Source organism: Rhinichthys klamathensis, unplaced genomic scaffold (genome assembly GCF_029890125.1).
Source record: "Rhinichthys klamathensis goyatoka isolate OS25496 unplaced genomic scaffold, OSU_Roscu_1.1 h1tg000099l_1, whole genome shotgun sequence".
NCBI lineage: Eukaryota > Metazoa > Chordata > Actinopteri > Cypriniformes > Leuciscidae > Rhinichthys > Rhinichthys klamathensis.
Window position 1 is genome coordinate 381128 of NW_026606638.1, and position 12167 is coordinate 393294.

Here is a 12167-nt window from a genome sequence, read left to right on the forward strand (position 1 = left end):
AAGCATTTGTGAAGCCACAACACGCACAACCTTGAGGCGGATGGGCTACAACAGCAGAAGACCCCACCGGGTACCACTCATCTCCACTACAAATAGGAAAAAGAGGCTACAATTTGCAAGAGCTCACCAAAATTGGACAGTTGAAGACTGGAAAAATGTTGCCTGGTCTGATGAGTCTCTGTTTCTGTTGAGACATTCAGATGGTAGAGTCAGAATTTGGCGTAAACAGAATGAGAACATGGATCCATCATGCCTTGTTACCACTGTGCAGGCTGGTGGTGGTGGTGTAATGGTGTGGGGGATGTTTTCTTGGCACACTTTAGGCCCCTTAGTGCCAATTGGGCATCGTTTAAATGCCACGGCCTACCTGAGCATTGTTTCTGACCATGTCCATCCCTTTATGGCCACCATGTACCCATCCTCTGATGGCTACTTCCAGCAGTCACAAAGCTTGAATCATTTCAAATTGGTTTCTTGAACATGACAATGAGTTCACTGTACTAAAATGGCCCCCACATTCACCAGATCTCAACCCAATAGAGCATCTTTGGGATGTGGTGGAACGGGAGCTTCGTGCCCTGGATGTGCATCCCACAAATCTCCATCAACTGCAAGATGCTATCCTATCATTATGGGCCAACATTTCTAAAGAATGCTTTCAGCACCTTGTTGAATCAATGCCACATAGAATTAAGGCAGTTCTGAAGGCGAAAGGGGGTCAAACACAGTATTAGTATGGTGTTCCTAATAATCCTTTAGGTGAGTGTATAATAGTATTTCTTATTTCTAGTCCTTTAAGTTTTTCAGGTAGGTCTATTTCATTTGCTCTATTATAGTTTGTTTTCCTATATGCTTGTCATTAGTTTCTTTGTTCTTATTTGATCACTGTTTATTAGTCTTCAGTAAGCTTGAAAGCCAGTCATGATGTAGGATGTTTTGCCACTCAGTCCAGCTGAGGGGGCGTGTCCCAGCAGGAAAGTGAAATCATACCATATATATATATATATACACAAACAGTATTTTAGCAATAACTGTAATCAGAGTGGTACAGTTGTCCCTTACATAATTACAGTAACTAAAGTGTTACCTTTAAATGAATTAAAGGCACTTTTAGTTCTAGCTTTAGTGAGGTTTTACAGAAGTGACATGGATACCTCTTCTATAGAGAGTCCGAGCAGAGAGTCCTCCACTGCGTCTGCATGCTCCGTCCCATCATCCTCACTTGCCTCTTTAGCCTGACTCAATCGCTCTTTCTCATCCTCCTCCTGGTAAAATGAATAAATGTTGGCATAAATGTCAGAATAACACTGAACTATCCAGATGCAACATATAACCATCATAGTCATAGATTTAAAAAGTTTATAATTTGGACATGTAGGCTATTGTCTTGCCAATTTACACATTCAAACAATTTTAATCGCGGAAGAAGAGCCGAAAACCGGGACTCGCGTTATCTGTGCGCACAGCCCCCAGCCACACACACTCGAAGCGCGCAGAGAGAGAGAGGCGCGTGTCAGACAGCGCTCGAATACAGAATTGATTCCTCTTTCGTGTTTCCTAGCCAGACACATAAACACAAAATTGTCAAAATACCCATCTAAATGACCATCTCGACAAGTATTCTCTCGTTTATGTCATATGTGAACAGTTAAGAAAGAAACGGATGTTTGTCAGTTCGTGCAGTCAGTCTTAAAGTGACAGCACACTTAATATTATATACTGTTTTCTGTGTCATTGATATTAATAAAACAAACAAAATACAGCTTTAACAAAGATGAAACTATATTTAATTTATACAGTGAACAGTGTTATTTTACATGTAGGCTACCAGGCTTAATTAATAATTTCTGTACCTGAATACTAGCCTACTGTTAGACTTTGTAAACTTTGTTATTTAGTATTTATCTCTGCTTGTAATTTATGTATTTGTTCTTATTTATTTAATGACTGTTCGCTTGTTTTAAATGAGTGAACTTTATCAGTTAGGCTAGTAGTTTTTAATGTAGTAGCTATCGAAAAACTTCAAGTGAGCTTTAAGCAACAAATGAAAAGCAAAGTTATTATAAAACTTATCTCAATTAAAAACTTATCTTAAACTACAGTATGAGATGGTTAAACACAAAACTGCTAAATCACAAAGTACCAGCGGCCAGATGAAACAAACGTCTATAAAAGCAACGCTATTCAACGCAACACCATACCCACAAATGTTGATAGGCTAGCGTTTCTTGCTAAGCATCTTTAATAGGTCTAGCCTGGCATAATACCTTTGAATGTTGTCCATGTTTAATTGTCATTTTTTATTTTTTAAATATTACATTCTTTTTGTTTACTGCATTTGTTTAAATTTTACTAAATCAAATAGTATTATATCTTATTTTGTTTCTATCTTGTTTGGTAACCTAATGTTCAGGGTTTGTAGATTTTTAAAATAATAAAGCTGTTCAGAATCGTAAGAGAATCGTGATCTTTATTCCAAGCAAAAAAAAAAAAATCATGATTCTCATTTTAGCCAGAATCATGCAGCTCTAGTTGCTCCTGCACTTTATTATACTGAATGCCGTGTTTTTTTGTTGTTGTTTTTTTGTACTTGAGTGCAATAGATTTTGGTTGAAAAAATGAGAATAGTGTAAGGGAATCGTGATCTCAATTCCCATGGAGAAAAATCGTGATTCACATTTTAGCAAGAATCGTGCAGCCCTAACTGTATGTTCACACCGCCGCCGACTTGAGCGTCAAAGAAGCTCTGGCCGCCCTGTCAAGGACGCTTGTCAAAAAGTACGGGGAAGCTTGTTGACGCTTTGGACGCTTTGAACGCTCTGACGTTGCAGGGAGAATAGAAGTGTCACAACATAAAATGTAATAAACAGAAAAAAAACTAGCAATACATTGAAGAAACCTTTTATAATGACAGCATGTTTATAACCGTTTTGGTCACATTTGGCCGGGGAAAAAAGAATAGTTAGCTATTATTATTATTATTTGCGGTCAAATCGGTGTCACCGTGAGCAAATGAATTGCATTCCCGCTTTAAAACGAGCGTTCGTAAATATTTCAAATAAAAGTTGCGCTCATGCGGTCCCTATAAGCAAACAACGTCATGTCATAAATGATAGGAAACCCAGCAACGGCGATTATTAGCTTCTCTTCCATTTTCTCGGAACTAATGTTTTGGTAGGAACTAAAGTTTACATTGTATGTTTCTCCGGAATCAGCCAGCACGAAGGACGTCTATATTTCGATTGGTTGCTGGCGTTTTGCCACTGCTTGACGCTGAACCGCATCACAGCTCATTACCATAAAGTTGAGCTTCTTTCAACTTTCTGATTGACGCTCAAAACGCTCAAAACGCCCCAAAACGCGACGCCAATGGATTTGACGCTCCTTGCAGCTGAGAAAACCCAGCTTCCATTGAAAATGAATGACTTCCGGCCGCTTTGGAAGCTCAAGTCGGCGGCGGTGTGAACGTACAGTAACTGGTGTCCAAAAATACCATGGCCACCATTGATTTTCAATGTACAGGGCGGAAAAAAAACCAACACTTTCAAAAAATCTTCTAAAAAAAAAAAAAAAGATCTAAATGAGTAAATGGTGACAATCTTAATTTATCCTTTTAATAAAAATTGTTGTTCATTTCTGCTGAGTAGTTCTGCCTACTATGAATATCTACAATCCCAGTTAAACATCAAATATGTTCTGGTTGTCAGAACTGTTGCTTTGTGTAGCATTTTAGGTTTTAGTGAGTCGAGAAAAATTCTTCATGCATGCTTTTATACTTCACTTGAGAATTGCTTAGAGTCTGTGTTTTTAATAACTGATTTAACTAATGCATCCAGTTCATTAAAAAAAAAAGGTACCTGGTCCCTCTTCTTCATCTCCTCCACCTGCCGCAGCTGCTCGGAGGACAGCACGCTCTCAATGCGCTGCATGTCTTGCATCAGAAGCCGCTGTGACTCCAGGAACTGATCGTTGGCACGCTGCCAAGTGTGTTTCAGCTGATTGTGCTGCTGCCGCTCCAACTCCAGCAGGTGAACCACTGAAAGAAACCAAATTTAATCAGCTGAAATTAACTGACTTGGTACTAAATATATAAAGCCCTCTGACCTGTAAGTACAAGCATTTTGCTTCCATTATAACTGCGTATTGCAAACAAAAAAAATGTCACGCCTGTACGAGTGACATCTGATCAAAATAAAACACCATCTGCACAAACTCATGCATCTATCCTTACAGTGTATAAATGACATTTCAAACTGTGATAAACAGAAGTTGAATACCATACAAGTCAACAAAGAAAGTGTGCAAAAGTTTATTGGCATGTAGAAGAGCATACACACAGGATGCATTCGTTCTCGCGAATGTTTCATATCCCCATTTTCCGAGCAAATAACACCATGAATGATGAATTTTATTTTACTTCATTTTTTTAGACTGATGAATTTTAAAGACAGCGTGTCATGTTAAAAAGTTTAACTCTAAAAAACAGGTTTTGTGACCTTGCATTGGCGCATACAAGATAGTGCTATATAGATAGTACCAATAATTACAAATTTGGGGACAGTATGAATTTATGTTATGACAAAAACAGTAATTGTGTGAAATATCATTCCAATTTATAATAACTGTTTTCTATTGTAATATATTTTAAAATGTAAATTCTTCCTTTGGTGGCAAAGCTGACTTTTCAGAAGTCTTCAGTCAGTCACATGATCCTTCAGAAATCATTCTAATATGCTGATTTGTTGCTCAAGAAACATTTCTTATTATTATCAATGTTAAAAACTGTTGTGATGCATAATATTTTTGTGGACACCATTATAACATTTCCCCCCATGAATATTTGATGAAAAGGAAGTTCAAAAGAACAGCATTTATTTGAAATAGAAATCTTGTGTAGCATTATAAATGACTTTACTGACACTACTGATCAATGTATTAGTTGAATGTGTGCTTGCTGAATAAAATAGGTAAAAAAAAAAAATTTATTATGTTTAAACAAAAATATTACTACATTTTTGAAAGGTAGTGTTTAGTCGCTTTTCAGCTTAATTAAAATAATAGAAAATAATAGCAGGGCTCAGACCAGAAGCGTGCGCACGCCTTTCACACAGCATGCGATTACGACTTCAGTTCTCTTTCGCGGATTATTAGATTTGAATAGTCAAAATTCTATGTAAAAATGCATGTCCTGGCGAGTATTCACGTAAACACAGTCGGGTATGTCTTTATTGAACGTAAACATTTGTAAAAATAAATACTATGTGTTCCAATGTATTGGCTACGTGCAGGTCTTAAAGGGCCGGACCAGCAGCATAATATTCTGTGTGATTAATGTTAATCAAAGAAATTGGAAAAAGAAAATAGACAATCACCCAAAACTTGACTGAATAAATGTAATCTATTTATTAAGAATCAGTCTATTGTTAAATTATAGAGTGAAGACTTTATTTTTTCAGCTACAGTAGGTCTATTTAATGGTAGCATTCAAAAAAAGAAATTAAGCACTTTATTTTATTAGTCTCATAGTATGTAATTTTGTTTGTAATTTTCTTTTTTGCTTATTTTTATTAACAAAGATAAAATCAAATGAATTATCAATATTGTAATTATAAAATGACATTTAAAAAAAAATTTAAATGACTCATATCTTGAAATAAGATTTTGGTCATCCCAACCTGTTCAGAATTGTGAAAGGTTAGCGAATGTTAGCATGATTGATAGGGAGGGAATGGTCAAAAAAGCAGAACAGGAACATGCTGGTCAAGTGAGTTTAATTAATTTATAAAACAATGAATTGTAAGTTCTGTCATATTTTTCAATTACTTTTACTGTTTTAGTTTTGTTCCCGTGGTATAGATTCAGTATCGGTATCAAGGTATTTCTGTCTGGTATCGTATCGAAGTCATAATTTTGGTATCATGACAACACTAGTATGATCTTCATTCTATTCATCAGGATAAGTGTCCATGTTTTATTAACAGTCTATTCATTTTGTGTATTTACCATGATAACTGTAGTTCCTGTAAACTTAAACCAAAATTTATCTTATTTTCTATATTTTTGATGACTGCGGTGGCTTATACCAACTTAATAACTTTATTTAAACTGTTTATTCATCAGTGTTAGTGATACTCTGACAATTTATGTGTGTATGTGAAGTTCTTGTGTGTGTCAACCACTTTTGAAAAATAAATTCGCTTGGTTCAAATTGCTAAAAATTTGGGTCACGGCTTAAATGACCATGGCAAAATGTGGGCGCCATGGCTAAACCAGTCGAGAACCACTGTTATATCTCAAGTATAATTTATACCTGTGTACAAGTAAGTAAATCAGTTGCACTTTATTTTACAGTATGTGCCTACAGTGTACCTGCCACAAAAGTACAGAGTAGTGTAAGGTGACTACATGGCTTAAGTTACCGTATTTTCCGCACTATAAGGCGCACTTAAAAGCCTTTAATTTTCTCAAAAAACGACAGTGCGCCTTATAATCCGGAGCACCTTATATATGGATGGTGAACACACGTTCACCAAGACGGGGAGACAGCGCCGGGCGACTTAGGCCACTATCTGGATCGTGAATGATCGTGGATGCCTGGACTGATATATCAGTCTCAACTGTGATCGGAGCTTTCACGAAGGCAGGAATAATCTCTTTATTCAGCCAGCTTACATACCCGTATTTACTTCCTGGTTTCGGTCGAAGTCCACAGTAGTTGATTGTCGAGTTCGCGCGTGATCAAACCTCCTCCGTGTGTTCAACATCTGATTCGGATGAACTATCCATTTGAGCTGATATTCTCAGAACACCACACAGCGCCGTCATCGGCTGACAGCTGACAGTCTGAGTCTCCACTGTTGCTTAGTTACCAATGATCGCGCGCGCGCACTCGACAATCGCCTACTGTGGACTTCGACCGAAAACAGGAAGAAAATACGGGTATGTGAGCTGGCTGAATAAACATCATTTTTATTCATATCTTTCACATTTACTGCAGTCAGATTCACCGTGTTCACTGTTCACTCACATGGCTGTGCACTTGTAATGACACATTAAGGTTGTTAAGAGGCTAAAAGCAGGTTTAAAACTTGCCCCGTTTAAGTCAACAGGGTGCAAATTTTAAAAAGAGGATAATAACACGGTGTAGGCAACACCGGTTTTTGTCGTTGTTATCTGTACTGACAGCACTCCAAATTTACAAAAAAATGAGCTCAATGTTAAAATTGACCAGAGTTCTCCTTTAACGTTTGAACAACGTTACCATGGGAGTGAACGGAGTTGTCAGAACGCTTAATAAAGTTTGACTTTATCTGACTGTTTTGTTGACATTCCCTTTAGCACATCTAGTGGATGCATAACGCAAACCCAGTCAAACGTTTGACTGCAGTATCTCATGCGCCTTATAATCCGGTGCGCCCTATATATGAAAAATGTTCTAAAATATGTCATTCATTGAAGGTGCGCCTTATAGTGCGGAAAATACGGTAAGTTTTAAGGGGAGATTCAGAGTAAGAACCTAATTAATGTCATTACAACAAGGAGATAGTATGTTCATGTGAAACAGGACTGTGAAATAAAGTGCTACCAGTAAATAAATCAATCGATTGAGCCCCTAAATATTTGGCGGTGCACTTTGGGGTCACAATAGCACCTAAACCAAAATGTAAATATAGACTGTACAAAGCACGATGCAACCTACATGAAATGGCCAACCAATCAAGCAAAATAAGAAGAAAATGTAGAATTACAAAAACAAATACAATATTCTATGAATTAAAACTTTTCAGAAATGTTTGCGTATAAAAACATTATTTTGTTCGCATACCTTCATGGAGTTCTTTCCGAAGTTTCTCTGCATCCTCTTGAAGGACAGATTTCTGGGTGTTGAGGACAGCAACATACATCTCTAAGTCTGTACGGCATGATTTCTCAGCCTCCAGGACGTGATTGAGTTCCTTCACCTGGGAAATAACCAAGCACATGTATCAAACTTCATTTTTCATGATGAAAAGTAAAAGCACCCATTAACAGAAGCATAATCTTGACATTTCATAGTCAAAAATATGGCTTAAAATAAAAAAAATTGGAAAAAATAAACTGGGAGACTTCAGATCTACAATCTTTCGACTTTACAGACACTGGCTCATTGACTTCCGCTAACTTTGACAAGACTCGACTAATTTATTACTCATTCCTGAAGCCATCACATAGTCATAATCATTACTAAAGGCTTTAATCCAGATGCAACCTTGATTAATTTGCCCAGGTGTGAATTTGCCTATTCATGAGGTCATGGCATAACCACATTAAAGGAATGCAATTACAAAGAAATGTGTCACGTCTAATAATAAATGTGAACAAAACAGTCTGGCTCTCAGTTCCACTTTTCTATGCACGTCTAACCTTGGCAGCCTCAAGTTCCTTAACTCGATCTTCTGAGCTTGACAGTTTGGCCTTCAGAGCTGCGATCTCGCTCTCCATTGGCATCACCACTGAACGTAACTTCTCTGCGTCCTCCTGAGCCTAGAATGACACAAACCTGAGCTTGATTAACAGACCAACATAATGCAAACACTGGCTTTGAGTCATGATTCTGAGACTAAAAAACAGGAACTAAAATCATAAAGTAGACGTATTAAAAAGCAAACCAGACCTTCTTCATCTCGTTCTCTAAATTCTCCTCCTCCTGTCCCTCAGTAAGACGGCGGCGTAGGTCAGCCACCTCTCGCTCCATCCCATCGCGGTACTGTGTCCACTGAGCGCGGTCCTGCTCCAACTTCTGCTGGAACTGCAACTTAAATTCCCGCTCTGCATCTGAACACGCACGTCAAGATAAGGATGTATGCATCAAAACGATGTTCACAGCAGATCTTGCTAATCCATCCTTGTCCAAATATAGTTTATTTAAGACGTTTATGATTCAACAAGAATCTGAACCCACAGAGGTACTGCAGCTTTCTGTCTGCACTTCTCTCTCTACAAATCATGCGTCTCTTGAATGTTCATTTATTGAAGGGGTCATATGAGGCTTTTTAATATTTCCCTTTTCCTTAGTGTAATGGATCTGTTTGTGCATGAACACGATCTGCGAAGTTACAAAGCTCAGTCTCCCACAAAGGGATTTATTCAATCAGAGAACACTCATCAAGACCTGCCTAAAATGCCTTGATCGAAGTCCAGATATTACTTCCGCTATGACCGTCCAAAGGCAAACGCAAAGAAAGAGGATTAGGCTTCAGTGAATTGCGGAGATGCTGTGTAGATGCAAAAGCAAAACCCATTTCTTTGGCCGTCCAAAAATAGAAGAAAACAGGAATCAGTTGTTAAGATTTATTTATAACGCTGTTCCTGAGAAGTTCAACACAAAAGTTAACTTGTGTAAAGCACATTTCACTGAAAACAGCTGAACCTGGGAGAGTACAACGCCGGCTTTACAAGAAAGTATGTATTTTATCTGTATTTTTTGTCACCTCAGGATTTAAATTTGTTACAGTGAAGATGACAAATTAAACTTATAACATCATATCTGAAAGGTAAGAGAGTTATGAAAAAATTATCCCACTGTGAATTGTTCTGCACGACGTCATTCTTTGCAAAGCATGCCTGATCATCCGTATTTTTAGAATCTGTCATTGGCCCGAACTGATGCGGTAATACCGACACCATTATTAACTGTGTGGTTATATTTGCTTTAGAAGCCTTGAAAGCTGAAGCTCACCATTATGGCAAGGGGCGTTACATTTCAGACACACACTTCATGTGTTTGGGCAATCACAATGCACTGGGTGAGCTGTCCAATCAGAGCACTCTGAGGCTTTGTAGTAATCAGCGCATTTCAGACAGACTGGGAATAGAGGAGCTGTAATAATGTACAGTATGTAAAAAATAATGTGTTTGAGCATTAAAGCATGATCCATTACACCCAATAAACAAAACAAAAAAGGGACTTTTAAAACATCATCATATGACCTCTTTAAGTATATTGGCTAATTTGACAATACTGTCAGCTACCAACCAACATGAGCGAAGTGCTTAACTACATTAAATATTTTACTGGAGATAGAAAGGTATACAAGCACATAACTAAAAAACATATCTTTAACAAATACACACACTGCTGGACAAAAGTTTGGGTCAGTAAGATTTTTTAAAATGTTTTCTGAAAGAAGTCTAAACCAAGGCTGCATTTATTTGAACAAAAACACAGTAAAAACTGTAATATTGTGAACAAAGCTGAATTTTCAGAAACATTACTCCAGTCTTCAGTCACATGATCCTTCAGAAATCATTCTAATATGCTGATTTGCTGCTCGAGAAACAATCCTTATTACTGTTCAAAACAGTTGTGCTGCTTTTTTTTTTTTTTTTTTGGAACCTGTGATGCATTATTTTCAAAGTTCTTTGATTAGAAGGTTTAAAAGCAGGGTTTTTATCTTCAACTAAAACTATTTAAAAAAATTAATTGAAGTAAAGCTGAAATAAAATATAAATATTAGATGAAACACCAAAAACAAAAATTAAAATAAAATGAAAAACAAATTTTAAATGTCTTGGCAACTAATTGAAATAAACACTAAAATTACTAACTGGAAATAAATATCTAAAACTGAACTAAAACCAAAAGGAAAAGGAAAATAAATTAAACCAAAATAGTAATATTAAAAATTATATTATTAAAAAATAATAAAATAAATTCACATGATAAAATTACTAAATAAATTAAAATTAAGATAAAAACTGAAAATATAAAACTAAAACCCAATTCAAAATAATAATAAAAAATACAATAGTATACAAATACAAAAATAACTGTTTAAAAGAGCATCATATATTTAAAAGAAATCTATTGTAACATTATACATGTCTTTACTGTCTCTTGATCAATTTAATGTGTCTGCTGAATAAAAGCATTTAATTAGAAAAAAAAACACATTGGTAAAACTAACGTAGAAAAAAGGGTGCCATCTTTTAAGTCTTTAATTGAGTGGCATAAAATTGTGCTATTTATGTATTGCTTGCAAAAGTTAACCATATTAGTATCGCAAAGCAGTTCAGTCAACTTCAGGGTAGTGACAAATGATTTAGTTATCGTTTCAAATAGCAGAAATAGCAGCACAATAAATAAAACTTGGTTCCGAGTATCGGTTATCAGACACTATTGCATAAAAATAATCAGTATCCGATTACCTTTCATAATAGCCTGCAGTGAGGCCACCTCCTCCTGCCACTGCTGCTTGACCTGGTCGATGGCTTCCTGCTTCGTGCTCTCAGAGACGGTGGCCACCGCTTTAATGGTCTCCATCTCCGCTTTAGCTTCGGCCAGCTGGTCCTGCATCTTGCTCACGTCTGCCTGGGCCTTCTCCAGTATAGCGGTCTGCTTCTTCAGCTCCTCTGAGAGATTTACAGGACAAGCACAAAGGTTTATGTAAAGTTCTGTAAAGCGAGTGTGTCCTAAATATATGATCTTTAACTAACTTAACTGGACCCTGTTTGGACCTATATTTATTGCTGTTCCTCTTGTGATCTGATCACCTGACACATTTACACCAGGTGTAAAAGGAGCCTTGTGTTCAGATCCCTGGTAACATTGTTTGAAATGTTTGAAACTTATCTGGTTTAGTACTTTCGTCCTGCCCCAGAACAGATTAACAATGAAATCATGAAACAATGATCTATGACAGCTAAACTGTTTGCTAGTTGTTCACTCTGTGTGCATCCAGGCGCAATGTGTAATGGATTTGGTTACTGTACATGTCTATAGAAAAGGTAAGAACTGGTTTGAGAAAAAGTCAGCGAGTGTAAAACCCACATTTTTTTCCCTTTAAAAGGTGCGGTAAGCGATTTCTGAGAAACACAGTTGAAAGTGTTGTTCCTTGTCATTCGTTCATCATCTTTGCTTTATTTTTCTTCACTTCTGCTACGATAAAGAGACATCTACTCATGCATTGCATGTTCGTGCATTTTGGGGGTGGGGCAATGAAGGGAGGGGTGTGTTTGGGTTGATTGATTTCAAATATCAACAGTGTTCAACAATGATTCTAAGAAACCGCTTACAAACGCACACATAAGGCAAAAATGATTTCCAAGAAAGTGTTCAGATTTCTTGGAATTACAGTGGCTCCAAAAAGGATACTTGAGCCATGCATCAAAGTATGTGACTGTCACTG

At 36.9% G+C, this 12167-nt stretch overlaps 1 protein-coding gene across 2 annotated transcripts in view; it reads right to left on the minus strand.

Annotated features, from left to right (window-relative positions):
- The window catches only part of rabep1 (rabaptin, RAB GTPase binding effector protein 1), a 31653-nt gene that overhangs the window by 17350 nt on the left and 2136 nt on the right, over positions 1 to 12167 (minus strand). For both annotated transcript variants that reach the window (XM_056252891.1, XM_056252892.1), the window contains exons 3-8: positions 11188 to 11391; positions 8654 to 8814; positions 8404 to 8523; positions 7826 to 7961; positions 3858 to 4036; positions 1155 to 1265 (exon numbers count right to left, since the gene is read on the minus strand). In XM_056252891.1, the coding sequence (XP_056108866.1) occupies positions 1155 to 1265; positions 3858 to 4036; positions 7826 to 7961; positions 8404 to 8523; positions 8654 to 8814; positions 11188 to 11391 (911 nt within the window). The remainder of the gene's footprint in view (positions 1 to 1154; positions 1266 to 3857; positions 4037 to 7825; positions 7962 to 8403; positions 8524 to 8653; positions 8815 to 11187; positions 11392 to 12167) is intronic.